Raw genomic sequence first — 22,598 nt, forward strand, 5'->3', positions numbered from 1 at the left:
CATTTTATATGTTTTTTTATGAAAATGGGCGTGTGCGAGCAAAATATACTGTATATAATATACTGCTTGCACATTTTATAAATAATTCCTCTCTATTATCATACGTCAATGAATGATTCATTAAAAAGAATTGGTAAAATGTGCAGAGTGTTACAATTGAAAATTTACATATCATTAAGAGCTCGATATTCGAACCCATTTTATCTTTGACCAATAAACCTATTGCTTGTGCGCCTTTCATAGTTATAACTTATGAGCACATTCTTGAGCAATTATCGGTTTACCTTATATTTAGCGAGATCATAAACATAGGTTTAGCCAAACAGTTTGATAAAAACTGAAAATCTGGTGTCTCAATTAGAAACGCTATCGGATTGAAATGGGCAGGATAATGAATATATCACAGAGATAATAATGTATTACGTAAGTATGCATATTACATGAACATGGGGGTTCAAAGCCATGCATACGATTAGGCATCATCGAATTTTGACAAGAGAGAAGCCAATCTCACCATCCGGGGGTACGGAATCTGTCAATATTTCAAGATGGTATCTAGTTAACATGCAAATTGTGATGCGACAAGGCTGTCGATGTTCTTTTAAAGCTCATTTTGTACCGGAGACTACCAATAAGTTCGTGATTTAGATAAATGCTTTGCCAGACATTGAAATATCAATACAGAGGAAATTAATTTTAGCAATCGGAGCGATCAGTGTGAACTTGTAAGGAAGAGAACTAGACTGATAAGTTCGTTTTGTTTTGAATTTAATGCAAGTTGACTGTTTCTTAATGGAATAGAATATGCTAGCTAATAGAATATTCATCAACTCTCTTTCGCCTAATTCACTCAATAAATAGAATATTTCCAATTTAATAACAGTTTATTTTGCGTTACGCTTTCAATAGTATTCATTTCTTTTGAATTGTTCTTGTTGTGAGACAATTCCTCTTGTGCCATGAGTTAATGATACGTATTAAAGCATTTTCTGTAGCGAATCTAATCGAAGAAAATTGTGAATGCAAATTGGATAATGCCCAATTTTCCGGAATAAGGAAAAACGTTGAGTCAGTGGCATTTTGCATTGGAATCCCATAAACCATCGAAATGAAAGGAGAAAGAAAGCGATTGCGACTAGCACTCTTTCATTATCTTGTGCGGTTCTTCCTTCTTATTATGTTCGAACAGAATAGCCGTTCTACGGTTGAGTGGCTGTCCGCGGCAATCATAACGATATATATTTTGAATTATTACATTGAAAATAATAATAGCATTTTTCATGGCAATTTTGAAACTAAAAATGTTTTCATCTTTGCGCCGTTCAACATGATTATATTACTTGGTTCTTCGCCTCGCTGGGTCTCCTAAGTGTCGTAATAACATTTTTCTTACTTCGGCTTTTTGTGGCATTCGGCATATCGGAGATCGAATTTGTATGTTTTTCATTATTTTTCATTAAACACGTAATTTTGTGTCCTGAAAATAAAAAAGAAACTATGACCGCACCGCACCGATGTAAAGTAATGACAATGTTTTTGCAAATTTTCCGAGATTTTAGCTATTTGCTTCAAAACTGCAGTAGGTAACATTCTTGTCTTGAATACTTCGTTTTTGAGTTTTTGATGGTCTAACAACGGAAGCGACATACTTATAAAATACAAAACAATTAAATAAACTAGAGAAACCAGTAAATGATTCGTTAATAAATCTGATATTTCCATGACCTGTCATTAATACAGCATCTGGTATTGCGTCCCCTAGTAATATAATCACTGTTATATTAATTTTTCAATACAATTTAAGTGCACACCTGATACAGAACTTTCCACTCAAAATTACGAACATGCCCTTCGTCAAATAAAGAATTAAAGCTCCCTTAACAAACAAGTTCCTCCAAACCATTACGGCTAATTTGAAATCTAAGAAAAGCTGTATAACTCGGCACCTTGGCGTATAATTACGTAGTTTTAACAACGTTTTAACGACGTTAACTGCTTAATGTTAGCACTATGGCTTAACAAGTTGTACAAAGTAAAGATGTTAAACGACTACCTCGGGATGAAAACTCCGGACATATTTTCGTCTGTCATCACGATGGAACGTCGCGAGTCAACGGAGTTTCATGGAACTATTTCCGTTCAAACGAAAAATCGAAAAGTTTTAAAATAAACACGATTATTTCTAGGTGCAACATTGGTATTGGAAAACAATGTAGTTTTTAGGTGAATTCCCAAAACATATCAAGTCATAGCTGAGTTCCCGTAACAGTTACGAAATGAAAAATATTATAAAACTATATTGTTCTTGTTATAATATGCAAAATATCAAGTTTTGAAACAAATAATTAATTCATGATTTCTAACACATGATTAAGAAACATGACTAAAGAGTAAACTACGAAAAATTAAGTGCTTTATAACAATTTTTTTGGCAACATTGCAAAAGTAATTCTTTGCCACTGAGTCATAATCCTGCATAAAGGCAGTTTTATTACAGCGATAACGCGAACAAATAAAATGTTAATAAGAAAATTATCTCATAAGTATCGAGCATTGTTTTCAAGGAGCGAATTCACCGGCCAACCATACGAATTTTTTTATGAAAATTAGCAGATGTTTGTCAGTTTTAGATGTTATTGTCTTGAATTATGTAGGTGTTTGCTAACGATGTTTATAGACCGATGTTACTATTAAGCACAAGAGCTAATAAATCTTGAGATAAAATGGTATAAAGCAATCGGGCTTCAGGTATCTTAAAATGAGAATCGGAGTTGATCTAGAAGTGACCATCAATGTGTAAATGTGCTATTATGGAACTAAATGCCACATTACTGAGCCCTTAGCTCCAGAACTTACGACGTCATTTCAATTTCCAATTGTAATGCCTGGCCGGACCTTTGGGCGCGTAGGCTCAAGGAAAATGCGTTTTTTACGGTTAACTTTAAACCATTTCGATAGGGCTTTTCTCTTTTCTTATTTTATTATTATTTTTATTGCATCGTAACAGTTTCGATTGATCCTTGGTTAAAGCTTAATAATTTGGCCATTGTATAAAAAACTATTCGATATTATGCCAAGTGCTTTCAAGTCACTTAACGAAACTTACTATTTAGTGACTATTTGCTAGAAATGGCCTAATACATATTAAAAGTGAAAAAATTAACATCAATGGCAACATTGTTAAGAAGAGCTCCAACACTAACAATCTGTGTTGCGAGGTCATGCTGAATGAGCATTCAAGGTAATTTATTGTGGGAAGAAAACGATTATTTCACAGGAGCATGATAGAAATGGTCCTGAGAATGTCGCATTCGCGACATGTAACTTTAAATTCACAATTATGTTAGCTTTTAAGATTTTCGTTAAAGACTTGATGCGTTTTGGCTAGACGCCATAGGCGCAGACTATAAATTTTCTCCCGACGGTAGTCACGTATTTGCAGCAATTTTTGGCGTTTAAGGTTTTCTTATAGTTAATTCCTTGTCAGTCCGTTAAATAACATTTCACTTTCTGCATTGTCTTGATTTTGTCTACTTCTCAATTTTCCGTTCCGTCATCATTTAATGCGTTAAAGGTGCATTCTATTATAACCTCCTGTTTTGAATTTTCCCAACATTTCCATTTGCTGTCGGTACCGCCACTGAGCCTTAACAAACTCCTTCCTTATTACCGCAGAGTACCACCTTGATGCCATCTCTAGACGGACTGAACTAATCAAAGCTATCTTCTTGCATCTCCGACTGACGGGAACTTCATACTTTTTTGTTTCCGCAAGATCAAAGGGCTTTGACGATGTAAAGTAGGTTTTGTATCTTCATTTTGTGTTGTGACTTATCAGCAATCGGGATCTGTTGCTGATCGGGGTAATACCGCCTTGCAGGAAAAGTTAATGGTTTAATTTCTAGCACATAATAACTTAAGCAAATGCATAGAATATATTCCTTTTTGGGGCATTTCATTTAACAAACAGTCGACGACTGATTGAAAAGATGATATATGAAATAGTGTCAAATCGTGCAGGGATATTTACTTTATTCAATGTCCCCAATCGAGCTTGTATGGTATTTATATTGAATGGGCTGTGTACAATTTTGACTTGAGTTTATTTCGTGAAAAGGAGCATCAGAAACTTCCTGAGGAATATTCCGCAGAAAATAAATAAATGAAAAGTTTCCTTCGGGAAAACTTTGACTAACGAAAATATTCGACTAGCAAACGGTGAAGAAAATATATATCGGTCCAATTAACTTGCTATACCTAATTAACACTGAAGGTGTAACTCCTTAAAAAACAAGCCGGATAACGTCCAAACCATGAAAACGTTGCAATTATAAAATATGTAATTGTTTTACTTAAATTTCCTACATCATCCGTCTGTTTGAGCACAAACTGTGGAATTTGGGCTATTTAAAATTATTTTTTACTTTATTTTTGCAATTGAGTACAGAAATTAGTCTGGGGCCAAGTCATTTTTCTTGGGGCCAAAAAGTTAATACTAAAGAAAAATGCAAAATGGAATGAAATAGCCAACAAACCGCCACAAGGAACAATTGCGTCAAATCACTCGAAGCAAATCAATTCTGATTGATGAGGAAATATATCGAGAAGAAAACCTATACTTATAGGACTTTAAACAGAAAATTAATGTAGGTAGGTAACTTGTATTTTGTTTCCAGAATCTGTTCTAAAATGTGACAGATTTTTCACAAAACATAATTCAATCTGCTGTCAAGTGATAACTTGTTAGAGAACAAACACATTTTGGGACTGAAGAGTACTTTAAAAAATCTAAGCACCCTCATGTTGAATTATTTTAGCGAGAAAAAAATCCAATCTAAAATCGCGAATCGTGTCATGTAACGTAGATTTTTCTTCTGACATTATATTACATGTAATTGCCCTTATGTAACCGTTCTCAGAAGTAATGAAGTGACGGTTTGAAAATTGTCATAAATTACTAAAGCCCTTCGCAGCAGAATAAATGGAGCAGAGCGACTAAATATGTCACATGTCATTAAATTCAAAAACGTAACCATTTATTACCAGGCAGGCAGTCCAAAATTACATTATATTTTGTCCTTGCCTAAATTGATGCATATGAAAATATTTAGTTAGTCTGATTTACATTTTGGCATTGGGGGAATTAAACTTGATGCTTCGTCACTTCGTGTCGTTCCATAGTATTTAGCACTACCCCCTCACTCTATAGACTGCATGAATGTTGCTTTGTTAAATTGAGCTATAGAACCGTCACAATTAGTAATATGTTCGCAATTATTCATTCTATCCCCTCATCTATTCCTCAGACTAAATGCTCTTCTAATTGTACATAATTTGCTATGAATCTGGTTTATTGTTGTGGTTTCACATAGTAAAAACAAAAGTGGCTAACTTTAAAATGACTCAGCACATACATAATCGAAAATTGTATACTCCTGCCCTTGTCGCAAAGGACTTAAAAACTGAAGCGATAATACCTGTTCATAAAGGGAATTTGAACTATAAAAGACTTCATTTCATGGCTGTTTAACCGTTAATGATTATCCAAAAGCCACATTTGGATCTGTATATAGAATTCAATAAATCTGTTTTACTTTTGAGTTTGAAACCCATTTTTCCAATATATTCCGGTTAAAAAATAAGCAGTTATATGACTGCTTGGGGAATATTATTCATATTAAGAAATAAAGGGGCCCAGGGCAGTGCACTGGCGGCCTAAACGACGTCATTATGTAAACAAGCAGATGACCCAAGGCCAGAAGGTCGCCCATAAGGTAAATTTATTGAATTGGCTAGGGCTCTTCAAATTGACTGTAATCTTTATTGAGCCAACTGGAAATATTGTTCTGATAAGGGCTTGTTTTATTATTTGTTTTTAATGTATGTGTTCAATAAACTTAATTTTGATTTCATTGTTGATTAAACAGAAACATAAGGAATTGAAACCATGAATTCGTCTTCTCATGGATCACACTCTATTATTTCTCAATAATATTGGTTAAAGTGGAGATCGACATTGATTTTCTTAAACATTATTCTCGTAACTGCAATATTAATCAGTACTGTGATAAATCTTCCTATCAAAGATTTGAGCTGTGTTTTACAGGAGAAAATAGGAACAGTTATTTTTTCCATTTGAATAGAACGTTTTTTAGAACTTACTATAGCGATGAATGTCTTCTGAATTTTTTCCTATGCTTATTGGGGACCAGGATGTTAAAACTTCCTGGTTATTCCGCTTTAATGAGACCCACTTCCAATAGTAGGTAAATAATTCGTCTCTGGATTAACAGGGTGCTTCAATAGAAAGGTCAGAATATACGCTGTGAACTCGTTCTAGGACAACTAAGTTTTTAATTTCTTGAGAACAGCTTTTGATATGATCAGTTTCAACAGACTGCCAATGGCATAACTCTTCTCGCCAGCTCCTTTATAGTTTTTCTTTTCTTCGTGCATGCTGAGAACGTTTTTTGCGCCTCAGTGCAACGTATGTAATGTGGTTCTACTCTTGTTTCTCCATCATATTCATGTTTTCAGTATTTTTGTCAACTTTGGGATCTTGCATTTTTAAACAATTCAATCTAAACCGCTAGTAGAAAAGTTGAAAAGTAAATAAAACAACAAATGCATCCAACAGTTACATCCCCTTTCATGGATACGTACTAAGTAGAGGATCCCTTTACAAGGCACAATATTGAAAGTACTTTATGAAATTAAATATTTAAATTTAACTCGGATAATACCCAACTAGCACTAAAAATACTACTTCACTCCACGTTATATATCCCAAACTAGATTTCATATAAGAGGGCGCTAAGTGCAAAGTCTTGTTAACTTCTGCAGTTATATTTTGAGGGCTTAATTTAATCCCTTGCCCACCAAGTAAAGTGACTAAAATCCCCAGTTCGAGATGTATGAAGGTTTGGCACTCCCTCGTTTTTTCGATATTGTTATTGGAGCGCACGCTTCTACAATAGCGCTTTAATGTTTGGTCGACATGTTATAAACATATTCGAAGAAAAAATATCTTTGCGAACCCTTACAAGTTAAACATTGACTAGTCGTCAAGCGCTAGCTGTATATTTTTACAAGTCCAACTTAAATTCGGCAATAAAAAGTTACCCCTGAGAATAAAGGTACGAACCGGGAAATGAGAGTTACTGCTTTCCTTTCGCCATTTTTAATTATCTAGCGCCAATCTTGCCATGCTTTATCATCTGTAAATTTTATTAATGAAACCGTATTTTTCTGAACCGACTTCTATTAAAGTAGTATGTAAATTGCCGAAGGAACGCTCCTTCTCCCCATTTGACGACTGTCTCGATGCACTAATTAAAAGAACTTATGGTTTTTTTATTGCCGTAGGGCGAGCGCAATTTGTTTATGGACCCTTTTCTTTTGTTTTTCAGGAATTTTTTTATTTTATTTACGTGATGTAATCTAAATTTTCAACATTTCTTTAGTCTCAAATTGGGTACTGTGTTAAAATTATATTAGCAGACGAAAATGTATTTTCTGCCCGGCAAAAAAATGTTTGACGTCTATTCTGCATAAGGAATTATGTAAATCCCATTTCTCCGATACACGCTGACATGGCAGTGATTATATCGATAGGAACTCAGTGACACCGGCAATTTGCTCGATGGAATCTTTAATAAAGCCTCCCAGATGCAGGATTTCAACGTCCATATCATTTGCTTTCCATACAGGGGTTAAATGAAAAATGTTCCATTGAAGACATCAGGTTGTATTACATTGGAAACGAATTTTAATTAATTTAGACATCACTGTCCTCAGTACATTTTACGTTTGGTCTACATGAAATGAAGATTACATTTTCTTTGGCTTTTAGATGTTTTAGAGATTGATTCATTTTGATTTAATTCTATGAATTCTATGTTGATTATTTATCTTTGTTTAATAATTCGTTTCACAAATCGCATTCAAGCTTTTTCTGATACTGATGATAATGATACTGTCTTTTCCAAAGCGGGGGGACAGAAAGAGTAATTCTAGCTCTTTTAGGTTATACGAGTACTACCTCTAAGAAAAACCATTTTTCTCTAATTCTACGTGTTAGAGTAAGTTATTTAATGTTTGTCATTTTGAGTATGACATGAAATATGAAATGCCAATAAATGAAGCCTGATTCAGTTTTCAAAAGGGATTTCCAAATTATATGCATGAACAAGCATCGATTCACCTGAAGCGCATTATGAAATTAGATTCATTTTTGTCACAGGCATAATCTAATATAATATGGGTTTGTACATCGTCCTACCAAAAATAAAATATCGAACAGGTTTAAAATACAATATTTCTGAACCCTTGAGGATTGTAGAAGGTAAAAATTTTGTTAGACAATGTTTAACAATAATTGAGCACTACAATTAGAAATTGAAACAAGCGTTAATAAATAGAAACTCAGAATGATTATAGAGAAAATATGGACTTGACATTTTTGAAACTTATCTGCTTTAGTAACAGCTATAAAAAAATGTATTTTTAAGATATATCAAACATTTGAAACTAAAAATAATTGAAAAATTTGGTTTTACGATATTAAAAAAATAGATCCGTTGATGTTGATTTCCATGAAATATACCGATTTATATTAAAGTGAAATAAGAATGGATAAATTAAAGATATAGGTGTTCAATTTGTGGGGATGTTGAAAATGTTTGGGGGTCAGAACAACCCTTGTATTTTAGGGTGAGCAGAGGGCTATCGCTGGCAATATGTTAGTGTCCATAAATCATGGTTTAGGATGACTAACAGCCTTCGAAGACGGGCCACTAAACCCGGGCTTCCTCGCCCTTCTTTTCAGAAATATGATGTAATTTATATGAAAATGCATCGGAATCTTTGCCATTTGTAGATATGAATGAAAAATTTAGCTGCGCATCTACTCAAAATCATTGCTTTCTAGCTAGATCCATATTTATGTATTATGGTTAATCATAAATATTTATTCACTGTTTAAATGTACTGAACCTCTTAAAAAATATGGAAAATGCTTTATTTAACAAATTTTTATTCTGAGAAACTTTCACAATACCGGTGGTGCGCATAAAAAAGTGCAAAAAGTTTTAAATATTTGCGCATTTATCGGGCGGCCATAAATGGCAAAGACATAAAATATGGTCGGCTTTTTAGAGGCTTGAAATGTGGCACAATATAATATAAAGCGAAATAATTTTATGGCAGGCATATTCTTATATGTATATCGGAATTTATAATGTGTAATTTATCAGTTTCTATTATTGGTTTAGGTATCTGTAAACTGTTAACATTCCATCAAGTCGAACTTCGCGGGCTTTAAACTCGACAGACACATAAAAAGTAATTTGCGATGAAAAAATTTCCGATAATGGATGTCTGGTTATTTTACGCGGGTCCGCTTCGATCGGAAGTTGACATTGACCATGAGTTTCATATCACTTTGTAGTAGTTTAATTGTTGCAAATTAAATACAAAAACTTAATCGATTCGACTGAAAGTAATTTTATATTGTATACCGACAGTTTTTAAAGAATGGGATTGTTTTTCCCTAGTAATTAATTACGCAAATAAGCACCATGACATCGCCAAAGCTCTAAATCAGCCTTATAACTGCAAAAACAATTAAATAGCATTATCAGATGTATTTTTCTGTTAAACCACTAAAACCATAAACAACGACACATCTTTTTTCGAATTACTTTCTAATAACTAATTAACAGACGAATTTAATTTAGTAGTCACTGACCTGAAATACTACCTTATTCTTGAGTTGTTTCATCTTCTAAATCTCGTTTAATTTGTGTTTATTAATTCTTTTTTCGACGTCTATAAGACCTATAGATTATCGTCAATACAAAAGAGGCCTAAATACAATTAGAACAGTGGCGCGTGTCGAATTCTTTCATCTCGTTTTCCAGCAAGTCATTGCGGTCATCCAAATTCTTCTTGTACTCCGAGAAGGTGTTTTTTTACATCTCACAAGGTTTCGGCAGTATTGTTTAGTATCTTAAAAAATGAATGGAGCTTTTTAATGACGACTACGAATAATATTTGAATAGAGCTTTTTAAGGAAATTTTAGTATAACTGCAGGAACACATAATTTTCTTCTTTTGGTTTGTTATGCTTGATAGACGCCAATTAAGCCGCTATTATTCACACTTTTTAAAGCACTGAAAAACATTAGTAGCAGAGTGAGTGTTCATGATTATAATCCTCAATTAAATACAATAATTAAAAATTACCATGTTTATCCAAACGCCTCTAACCATTAAAATATTCCTATTAAAAAAATGCAAATCAAATTGATCAAAGTTTAAATTGGCACTATCGCCAGAAAATGTCGTCGAATTTTCAATAGGAAACTTCGGAATTGGTTCTTTGATTAGATGCAGAGTACTTTGGCCCTCCGGGACTTGGTTTAATGACTAACTTGTCTCGATGCGCGCTAATAATTAAGACAAACACTCGTGGGATATAACCTTACTTCAGACGTTTTATGCCGACATCAGTCTTACACCTTCAACAGGACCGTATTTTCAAAATCCCCTAATTCAAGTTGCTGATTTTTAGCTTAGGAGCCAAAGTTGTTAACCGTGTACTTACACGGTTTGAGTAAATTATCAGTAAACGATCTATAAATGTATTTCGTCTTTTAGATTTCAAACCATAAGCCATCGTATTTTCAATATATTAATCCCAATTACAATTTGAAATTTCATTTAAACTAAAATAAATAAATCAAATATTTTATAAATTTGATTGAATGCTATTACTTTTGAATCGCTATTTGTTCAACCAAATTCTTTGACAGCTATGCAGTTCATTCTACAATACCACTATTTCCGAATTGTGATTTTACAATTTAATGTTTGCTGAAAACCGAAAATTATGTTTGCGGAAAGTGAGGCACGATTTTAATCAAAACGAAGGAAAAGTGTAAAAACAGAAATAGTCATATTGTGGCCGCACTAGCGGAATGATAGTTTGCCAAAATATCATTAACAAATCAGTTTCATCTAAAAAATCTGTAAACACAGAAAATCAATTTTTGAAGGTAAGTTCGCTAATAATGAACAAAAGTTCGTTTGTAACCTATGATTGTATGAGATATTGTAGCAATTCCAGCTTGAGCAATGTTTTTTTGTTTGATTTCATAACTTTTTGTCAAACACAAGATAAACTGGTTCCGGCGCTGGAAGTCCCTATAAATTAATTCCTGTTACTTAAAGACAGTGACGTCGTACGCAACGCTTATTAATTGACTTTCACACTTCTTTAAACTTCCTCGCCATGAAAACTGTATGAATATTTATTGGAAATTAGCTTTGCGATTTAGCAGGAGCGCACACGTGAAGAAATTATTTCATTGAGCTACATTAAAAAAATGTTATGTTATACCCAGGCAGTGGAAAGCAAATCATAAAATCCGTTATAGTAAATGTAGACAATCTGTTATGTACTTTTGATATGTCGGTATTGCGAATAAAATATAACGCTTCTGAGTGAAACCGTTTAAAAAACTTGCATGGTCAATTAATTAGCAGGATCCATTTGCACTTAAACAGAAATAAAAAACATGAAAATTACGAAAATTTTGAGTTACTTTGAACAAAAATTAACTTGACAAATAGTTAGGAAATTAAATTTGGGAATTATCTTAGACAAGTGCAATCGACAAAAAATTAATGTACTAAACAAAACAAAGATTGATCTACTGAAACTTGTAAACTGTAAACTAACTTTGTATTTCGAACATTTCGAAAGACTTTATGTTTCACTTCAAAGTTTATACATATAATTTTTGAATCAGCGATGAGATTATTCGAATAGTTTCAGTTGTAAGTTAGGTACAAAAAACATAAAAATAATTATCATTGACATGTAATGTAAGGTGAATTAAACACAATAAAAACACAATCCTGACAGGCCTTTACTTAAATATGTATATTAAATTCAAATAACAGAAGTTCTTTGCTTGGCCCAATTTTAATATAAATAAACAATAATATTTAAAAGATTTTGTTGAGTTAATTATAATCAGTAGCTTCAAACTGAACTAACCTAATTTGGATCAGCGTGTGGAATTCGATTAGTGACAAAACATCTCTTTTTACCCCTGTATTGCATTAGAAGAAAGTTCAACACTACAGTAACATAGCGAATACACCTCATTTTGTAGCGTTGAGTCGCAATAAGGCTCCCTGCCTGACAGAACATTTGTCTTAATGCGACTTAATATGTCAATAGTTTCAATAAAGCGTACCTATTGATTTATAGCGTTTTTCGACAGCCTTTCGGAACGTGAAACTTTTTATTAAATCCTTTTAAGTTTCTCTGGAAGTTTCAACTTGGAATTCGAAACTTGTTCCAATGGTTCTTTCAATTTTCCTTAGCAAAGATGGTGCATACGTATACTGTACGCAGTTGTCGAGACTGTGAATCGATATTTCTCTACTTATAATTGCATTGAAGTCCATGCATGCCACAGGTGCCACATTTGGGTAAGGGGGTGGAAATCGGTGGTTTACAGGCGCGTGTTTGACTCCTTCAGCATGCAGGCTCACGACTGCCCTGGGACCTAAAGTGACACGGTCCCGATTTATTACCGCATTCTGACTATTTATGAATACACGCAGGAAATTGCTCTCATGCTTCTTATTCATTCGATTGTCAGTGTTTTTAATACTTTTGGAGTGTATGAATTCGAACATTTCCACCTTTTCCTATCTGCAAATCATCTGTGATTATTCCTATTTGACAGTGAAAATATTTATCCCAGGTGGTACCTGTTTTAAAAAAAGCAAATTACAAATTAGCATGAATCTCGATCGCTGGCCTGACGACCTACCCGACCTGGTACCTCTTTTATATTAAGGCAACTATTTATTTCGGCTCGGCGGCATTAAAATGTATCGATCGACATTGATTGGGTCAGTAATCGTACCGCAGTGACTGATGTGCCGAGTAGGACAAGAGGCCGCTTCTCCGCATCGGCGAGATCCAAGACGTGGGCACCCGTGGTACCACTCTATGACGTACTACCAGTGCCAAGCTGGGTACCTTTACGAAGCCAGTTCCTTTTTATTATTCGGTTCTGCTTGTGGCTGTTTTCATTTTCTAAAATTGAGGAATGAGGCAGAAAATTGCTCTAAACCGAGGGAAATTAATTCTATTAAATATAATGGGTCAAAATAACAATATTTTTAATTTTGATTTCAAGTCTATGAGCCAATTTCTGAGTGTCTTATGAAAGTTGCTTAGACTTGAGTAGAAGATGTCTTTAAAGTAGGAAAGTCCCTTTAGGAAAGGAGTAGCAAAATAAAGCCGTGCTGACGCGATACATTATTGTCATTAAATGTTGACGGAGTTTGTGTATGCCCCAGAGTTTTCACAGTGAATTGCTGAAAAACTGCAATATTTGCAAAACACTAATTTTTTGGCAAAAAAGTTTTTAAATCGCACCTACAAACCTGGTTTTTCTCATTACCTAGATGCCTGCTACTTTATACTCAATACTTTATTGTCAATTTTCTAAGAATATCCAAATTTTGAATCAAACTTATTTTTTCTTCTTTTCCGCACTTGCTTAATACTATTAGACATCTCGAGAGAATTCACGCTGTGTTTGAACTGTAATTTACTGAAAGTAGCAAGAATGGGAGAAATCATGAATGTATGACCTGTTGGCATCTTACTTCGTTTAAAATAGATTATACAGGGGTCCCGTAAGCACATGATCTTAAGGGAACTAAGACATGTTTTTGCGCAAATGAAGACCATATAACCTAACGTTTATTAAGAAAGAGTGCCCGGCTCCTCTTCTAATGATAATCAAAGTTCGTCATTTTTTTTTAATATCGGTAATAAGTGTGGAATGTGAAAGTGAGAAATTCTGGAGTCTCTCGCTCAAGAACTCCTTCAAAATGTAAAAAAAATAATAAGTATTTTTTAATTTTTATCAAATAAATCATGGTGTTTTAAAACGTGAATTTTTAATCTCTGCTGTGGATCTACAATTTTCGAATCTTTAGTGAACAGCAAAATCAAAGGTCAAACGTGGTTTTCAAGTTTTTCGCGGTTGCCATTTAAGAAACGTACAAGACTATTTATTATTCTCTGGGGGTTTTTGTCAATAATTTTGACCTTACAAGAAACTCTAAATGACGTGGTACAATCGGCTATTCCATGCGGGACAGTCACGTGGATCCACATCCCTACGTGTCGATGTTCTCCAGTCGACGTCGGGGACGTCGTCTGGTCGTCTCCACCACTAAGCGTGGCCCACGCTAGACACGCACCAGGTTCCCCGTCTTTGGGTCATCAGATATTGCCGTACACAGCTGGAGCACGTCGTGATACGTGTTCAGGCTTCTACTGGCCTCATATTAGGATTTTGGCTTCTTCGAACTCGGATAATTTGGCTATATGGGTCATTGCATAAAAAATGTGTTGCTAGCTTGTATTAAAGCTCTGCACCTCGCTTTCCAAACAAGCATTTTCAAATAATCTTTTATTTAACTTTAAAAGATCTGAAACCAATTCAGATAGAATAGATAGAGATTATAGTTTGCGCTTTGGGGGCGCAAACAGCATCAATGTTCAAGTTAAAGAAAGCTGGTTTTATCTAAAGTGTAAATGTAGGGCTCAGTGTTGGTGCATCATGTAAGACCCGGTTTTATCAGATGATTTTTTGTTAAAATCGGCATTATGACCGATTTTTGCTGCAATGCGATGATTTTTTCGATTTGCCTAAAAATCCATATAGCCGCATGGAACGTGATTTTGCCAATTTCATTTTTCCAGTATTATTAAGATTTCTTCCTGTGATTTTATCATCTCGTCATGCGTTATTCATGTCATATCTCTTCAGGGTTTAGCACGTTTTATTTGATAATTGATTTGATATTTTTCTGCGAATTTCCATAAAAAGCTTGAGCTAAATTCGAGAAACCATTTATTCCTGACAAGTGTGTTCGTTTCTAGGACAATAAGTCACGCAACTCTATTTTCTCGCTTCGGTTAATCCGTCCCCTTGACACTCACTAATGCAAAAATCTAAACCATAACCCATCGAGCAAACTGCTTTAGAGTAAATTAATTAGCTTCGTGCTAAACAGCATAGAGTTAAGGCACTGCTGACGAATTCCGTTCTATTAATTTACTGCTTTTTAACATTTATTGATTGTTTTTCTGATGGCAATTTTTATTAAATTGTTTTGTTCTTTTTTTTAGGAGTGATGCGGGACACTTGCGGAGCGGTCTGCTTATGCGAATGTATTGGTAAGTACATGGTTTGAAAGCTGTTTATGTATTAAATGTTACATTTTTGCTGCACCAACTGATGCCATCATACATAATTTAATTTTTATCCGAATTGGAATTCTTTAAAAGGTACTTTTATGAATAGCGTTTTAAAAGAATTATTACCAATTATTCGTATTTTATTTGCTTTATACTGCTTACTGTTCTTTAGCCTCATTCCTACCCCCCGAATTTCTTCACCTATCAGCGTAGTCAAATTGGTTCAGTGACCAAAAATATTTTCCTACTATATATATACTAATTATCATCATCAAATATATATCTATACATTTAATACCTATTCATTCATGAATCTATGCAGTTCAGCCTACCCCCCGGTATATTCCCCGTACCCAAACCAGTAAAACAATATTAAGAAAGCAAAAAAATGATAAATGAGGGGTGTTATGAAAAAGTTTGACATCCTGGACTCATAGTTTTGTTATTAAAGTTCAAAATATACAAAACTTGGCCGGGGTCCAGCGTGTCCACTTTCATATAAGATAATTTGTACAACATGTTGTCCTGTTTTGTGTCCACAACAAATCATTTTTATGTACGATGTGTCTGCCGGACCACATGCCCAGCGTAATTACGCCCTTGATGTGATGTATTAATCGAATATTGTTAGTTTTTAGTTGTTTTTTATCTATGAAAGCGTAATCAACCGACATTCTGGCTATGTTTAATTGAAACGCAATGAAGTTTGACGAATAAATTAAATTATAAGTGAAAAATCCCCGAAATTGATATCTGACGGTGTTTTAAAAGTAAAACACGTGACTTTTAAACGGGAGGCGTAACCAACAACGGTAAAAGGGACATTCAGGGATTAGACTAACAAAAGGGAATTAAAAGACCACGCGTACAGTCGCGTGTCCGTCCCTAAAGGGACTTACAAAGGTCCACCCTGTTTTAAATCCCATTTGAGGTCCAGTAGGGGTCAGTTTTCTTCACGATCCCTAACCGTGCGGCAAGGAATCAAGATTATAAGGGTGCGCTGCGAGTCAATCATAAAATATGGCTAGTTGTTGTATCGATGACATTTCTATGCATTTTAAATTCGCGCGCCTATTTTTTATGCTTCGACTAAACCCTCCATCCTGGATCAACCAAAACACGTCCATTTAGAGAGATTGATCTTCGCTCATAAACATAACCATTTGTCAAAATTTTGTGCAAAATGTGCCTCGGTTATTTATGCAAGAGTTTCACTTTTTCTTCGTTTCTTCCAATGCGTTTTCAGCTCTCATTTTTTATATCATTAGATAATTTTCATTTAATATTCTCACCGACTGGAATTTGTAGCTTAGTACATGTGGACACCTATTTCTGTTGTGTGGGACGTTTAATTTACCATTAAACATTTTAATATATATTTTTATGTAATTTTCTAAGTTGCCTCTCACAATAACTTTGTCTCGTTAATAAGCGAACATTGATTTAATTTCCATTTTTAGTAATTACAGAAGATCTCTAGTTAATATGTTTATACAACTAAACACCGAAGCACAAGTTAATTTTTCTGTTTTTTTAATTTTCTTTAGCTTTGTTCCTTTATATTAGTTCGTCACATGCCCGACTCCGCTTGGGTATATTATTATAATATCTAATGTCTATAAATATACAAACATATTATTTGAAATGATTGGAGAGCTCGGAAATGTATTCACAGGTCTCATGAGCAAGCACGCCCAAAACCGGTTTCGGTCCTATTAGTTTTTTTCTATAATTTTTAGACCTAAAAACTGGTCCTAAAATATTTCCTCTGTTTGAGCTAGTTAAATGTTGCTATGTTTTCGATTCTCGCCGAAACGTTGTCATATTAAACATATAATTTTAAGATAATGTAAAAATCCGATCAGCTTATTCAACCTCAATGTAGGTTAAGATTGAAGATCTTAATGACAATTCCAACAAAACAAAATTTTAATGCAAAGGAAACCGAACATAAATGATGAAGCAAACTAGGGGTTTTAATGGTTTACTTCTATTTTAGTGGGGAGTTATAGCGGTAAGCCGGTTATGATTGGAAACCACAATGGAACATTAAAAAGTAGATCTCGAAAGGCCCCGTGACCAATGTCGGGATTAACGCGAAATAATGCCGGTCGCCGCAATTTGGGGAGATTTAGAGAGGCATTGATTTATAGAAATTTAGGGCATATATCACTGAAAGAAAATATTAAGAGTTTTAGAATTTCGGCCCTGTTTTTGAGTTGACTTCAGTAGTTACATTCCAAACAAAACCGAGTTACAATAGTCACTGGAAATGATGCTTTGAAACCGAAAATGTTCTAATCTTATTTCGGAATAATCAAAAGTCATTGCCTTGAGGTTATCGAAAAGGAAAATGGTTTTAACCGGTATATAAAGATTCGATTTCACATGTGAACCGTGCAGAATGAAGCGGGATAAGAATCTGAAAAACTAAGGGGTGGCTCAGTTCGATATATCGTGTCTTTTATCTTAATTTATTTTTGGCTTCTGCCATGATCGGGCTGTCATAAAAGTAAATGAATTATGCAACGCAGATCTCTAAGTCGAGTTCGACTGACTAAAGAGGGTTGATTTCAAGTTTTCTCAATAGCATTTTATAGTTGGAAAACTTGACTTAGGAAGTGGGAGACTAAGGACACATATTATCAAATTTCATTTTGGCAATGTTCACTTTCAGCTTAGCAATTTTATTATAAATGCAGTGAATTTTTTCAGAAGAAATTATAATTCTGTAAATGACATAGAAGAACATTCCTGAACGTATCACGCGGAGAATCCGATTATGTCGGGAATATCGAATCACAATATTTATCAATTATTCACAAGATTTTCGTCGCTGTGCGGGGAAACGCCTTTCTCCAATTCCTCTGCGATATGCCGAGGTATGCATTAAGTGGTTTTTTCTTTTATTTTTTCACGTCCCACTGTCATATTTCATCATTTTCCCTCTACATTTTACCACAGTTACGGAACAATTTGCCATTTTGATCTGAAGTCGAATGTTGGATCATAAGAAAAAAGAAAATAGAGAATCGGGGTTACGGAGAAAACCAATACTATTCACGGAAAGGTATATCCCGTAACTTTCTAATCATATGGAGTTACAAAAGTTACCTTCAGTCAGCTATATTTTATATAAGGAAACATATTGATATAAGTTATTTTGACCATATAAATCGTTTATTGCTTCCGGGACTCCAAAATTATTTCGGAAAAAGTTTTCTTATTATCGAGACGAGTCTTTTGAGACGAATTCTTTACCCGGTTTTCTTAGTTTAAGACAATTGTGGGCTGTATAGTTCATTTATATGCTTTTATAAGTGATCTTTGTTCATAGAATTTGGCTTAGTTCCTCTTCGAATGAGAATCAAAACCGATTTTTTGAAAAGGTCAAAATACGATTTTCGTATAATTTGATAGCATTGATAAGTTGTTTCATTTGCTTCCTTTGTTCTGACGTTTTCTCGTTGATGTGTTTCTTCAATCTTAAATTTGATTAGATATTTATCAAGTGTCGGAGAACTAAATGAGTCAAATTGATCTAGCTATCATAAGTGGTTCACCCTCAATGTTTGAATCAAATGCATACCTTCATTGCGAATTCCATATAAGTATATAATTACCTATTGAATGACCTTAATACGAAGATATAAACGTTTAATGTATGCAGATGAATATAAAATATGAGGTATTATAACTGAAGGTATTGAGATGTAAATAACACGGTAGCCGTTTAAATTGCAAATTTAGTGACTTAATAATGATACCAATCAGGCAAACAAATTAATTTAAAGTGTTTTGTCTGAGCGAGAGCGTTGAACAAAATAAATAATGCAACGCATAGAGTCACGAACATACTGGGTGAGTCTAATTAAGCAAAAGTTGATTTTAATTTTATATTTAAAGTAATCCACCAAACTAGTCAATTTATCTGGTTTTAAATAAAACAGTTTAGAATATATGAACTCTTTTAATAATATCTGATGTTATCTATTTACTATTCTTACAATTTAATAATTTGATTATATCACTCTATACATGAGCCATTGAAGGAACAATTTGTTATTACATAAATTGTGTGACGATGTGCTGGTGTGCATGTTTACGTGCACATAATTTGCCAGATCCTACATAAACATGGCAGCACTTGCAACAGGTGTCTTTACATTTAATTTCTTTGCCTTCAATAAATACATGTAATTAAAGAATCATTTGTCGTGCCGAGTTATTTTAATAAAATGTCTGTTATTGCACTTTAATGGCGTGATTGAAATATTTTCACATATATCACAGCCCGTTGTGTGACCATTACATACTAGGATGCTATTTTTCAAATGATTTTATTTAGTATTAATTTTGTTTGGGACACGTCAATCTATTTATAGTGTATGTGTTTATAGTCCAAAACTATAACAAAGTGTAACATTAGGATGTAACTTACCGAGCATTTACAGAAGACGGATTGCCCACATCATCAACCGTAGGTTTTCTGGAAAAATTAAATAAAAAGTCAGTATAACTAAGGCCGTTAACTGCCCACAACATATTTATATTATAAACCGTGCTAGGCTAACTAGAGCGACACATTCACAGATCAACCAACCCTCCTTTCTTTAGGGCAGGGTAAGTACAACTAAAGTCCTAAAGGCAAAATTTCCACCCTCTCCGCCTTTAATACTGAAACTGTCACCCCTAAATAAGACTTAATATGTCCGGTTCAATACCTTTGGACCCGCAACTTCATTTATTTCACTGAGATGGAACTGACTATGCAAAGAAAACTTATATTAATGCAGACGGCTTGGACTGGGTTTACGGGTAGAAAAATCGGTTATTTTTAATCGCTAAAAAGTTTTGGAATCACTACGCACGATTACATCATAAATAAATATAAACATCAAATGAATGATGCCAACAACCTGATTAAAGAAGATTTAATAAAAAAAAACTGCGCAAACGGTTCATCGAGGACTTTGATGTTGACAACTAGGTGGTTTTCATGTGGGTTACATGTATATTTTAATGATAGATATGCTTTCACCCGACAGAACCATTCGACCAACTAAGACAAACCATCACAAGTACAGAACATTGAATTTAAAACTTATTTACGCCAACTTCAACGGACTAAACCACAAAACACATCTTATTTACAACTACATAGAACAAAACGAGACGGACGGTTGTATGTTTGGAGAAACCAAAACTAAAATAGGACAAGCACCGACGTACGGAGACTGACAGTTCATCTGCAGGCACGGCAACACCATTAACAATGCCAGAGGGGAGCAATAACATTTTCAAAACCAAAAATAAAATTAGGAAAGGCGAACGCTCCTTCTCTTAATAACCCCTTAAATGACTGTCTTCACTTCACTATACCTTACATAAAGAACTATATTCATATATTTTTCGTATTCATAGATCCCCACTCAGACATCGAACAAAACATACTATCCTAAAGTATATAATACCTATCCCGAAAAATGGACTAGACAACACACAAACACAAAACTTTAGACCCATCACACTACTCCCAGTAATAAGTAAAATGGTCGAACTCAAGATTGGACAACACATACCACCGTATCAATGTCGATTTAAAACAAATCACTAGACTATACACCCACTTTTCATCTTAACCATCAACATACAAGCAACACACCTCAACGGCAACAAGACAGCGTGTCTATTCATGGACATCAACAAAGCTTTCTACAGTGCCTGGTACAAAGGACTATTATACAAACTGCATAGACTTAATGCCCCAAAATACTTACACTATTAGAAATAGTATACACACACAATTACAAACGCAGGGATGACCTCTCTCGCAGTTCCTCTATAACATATAATGTCACCACATATACAACCACAACAAGCAGGACAAAAATAAAATTGAATAAACGGCTTACATATTACAATACGCAGATGGCACATCTCTTATTGTCGACTACAAAACAACACTGAGAGCGACACCAAAACTGCAATCACTAACCGACGATACTATGACATGGTTCTATAGATTGAGCTTAAAGCCAAACGCCACTAAAAACCAAGTTCTATTACCAAATCACCAGAAAGACGACCCTTTAAGTATTACTGCAAACGGCCACAGAACTGATCCCACACATGACGTAAAGTATTTAGGAATAACACTAGACTAAAAGCTAAGATTCACAAAAACTTAAAAAGTACAAGGATCGAAATTATCAAGAGGACAAAACACTTTCGAACATTAACATACAAAGGCAAAGGAATTAGTACAAAAACAGCAACCGAAATATACAAATCCATCTGCACACCAATTCTGGACTAAGGACACATACTCAGAACAAACGCTACAGACAAAACTAAGAGATATACACAGACTACAGAACAAATTGCGCTGAGACTAATAACACGAAAAAGACACCCGCAAAATGCGTACAATTATGGCCGATCGGAATGTTTCAATTAAAGCCACTGTAAGAAAATTAATGAGGAAATTTCAGCAAACTGAGTCTGTTAATGAAGTGAAAACAAAAACACGCATTAGGAAAACACGCTCTGGAAATTGCTGTTTCCACAATCAATATGCATCGAATTTTAATAAAAGATTTGAAGCTTTATGCGTACAAGTTGAATTGGCTCAAGAGCTAAAGCCGGAAGACCATGGACAACGAAGAGCCTTTGTTGATTGAATTTTGGAACAACGACAATTGGACAGTGATTTTTCAACAAATATCATCTTTAGTGACAAGGCCCATTTTCATCGTGATAGCTTCGTTAATCGACAAAATAGTCGTATTTGGGGTTCCGAAAATCCACTAGTGATCGTTCAGAAACAGTGCATTGTGGACTGGAGGCATCATCGGACCTTTTTTCTTCGAAAATGCAGTTCGTCAAGCATTAACCAAACCGTCAGTGGTGTTCGTTATCGTGAAATGTTAACGAACTGTTTGTGCCAAAATTGCAAAATATGGATCTCAACAGGATGTGGTTTCAACAGGACGTGCACCGTCCTGTTGAAACACGCCATACAGCCAGAGAAACTGTTCAATTACAGCACGAGTTATTTCCTTGTCTTGTTATTCCTCGTTTTGGAGATCGGCATTGGCCGCCCAGATCATGCGATTTAACGCCTTTGGAGTTTTTTCGTTCGGGTTTTTTAAAGTCACAAGTGAATAAACCAACAACAAGTGAAGCCTTCAAAGATGAAATTTAACGCTGTATCTCTGAAATACCCCAAAATTGATGCGCAACAGTCCTTGAAAATTTGATGAAAAGAGCACGTCTATGCCAGCAAAGCCGA

The 22,598-nt window shown here is 34.4% G+C and overlaps 1 protein-coding gene and 1 long non-coding RNA gene across 5 annotated transcripts in view; one reads left to right on the forward strand and one right to left on the reverse strand.

Moving 5' to 3' along the window:
- The window catches only part of LOC109533872 (protein trachealess), a 99,077-nt gene that overhangs the window by 46,701 nt on the left and 29,778 nt on the right, over positions 1 to 22,598 (reverse strand). For all 4 annotated transcript variants that reach the window (XM_048660642.1, XM_019899379.2, XM_048660641.1 and 1 more), the window contains one exon: positions 19,746 to 19,793. In XM_048660642.1, the coding sequence (XP_048516599.1) occupies positions 19,746 to 19,793 (48 nt within the window). The remainder of the gene's footprint in view (positions 1 to 19,745; positions 19,794 to 22,598) is intronic.
- LOC109533873 overlaps positions 1 to 22,598 on the forward strand; it is a 179,543-nt gene that overhangs the window by 17,724 nt on the left and 139,221 nt on the right. The window contains exon 3 of the long non-coding RNA XR_002171566.2: positions 15,236 to 15,283. This is a non-coding gene — a long non-coding RNA (uncharacterized LOC109533873). The remainder of the gene's footprint in view (positions 1 to 15,235; positions 15,284 to 22,598) is intronic.

The sequence above is a fragment of the Dendroctonus ponderosae genome, unplaced genomic scaffold (assembly GCF_020466585.1).
Source record: "Dendroctonus ponderosae isolate FM_Combo_2020 unplaced genomic scaffold, Dpon_F_20191213v2 Dpon_F_20191213_1, whole genome shotgun sequence".
Taxonomy (NCBI): domain Eukaryota; kingdom Metazoa; phylum Arthropoda; class Insecta; order Coleoptera; family Curculionidae; genus Dendroctonus; species Dendroctonus ponderosae.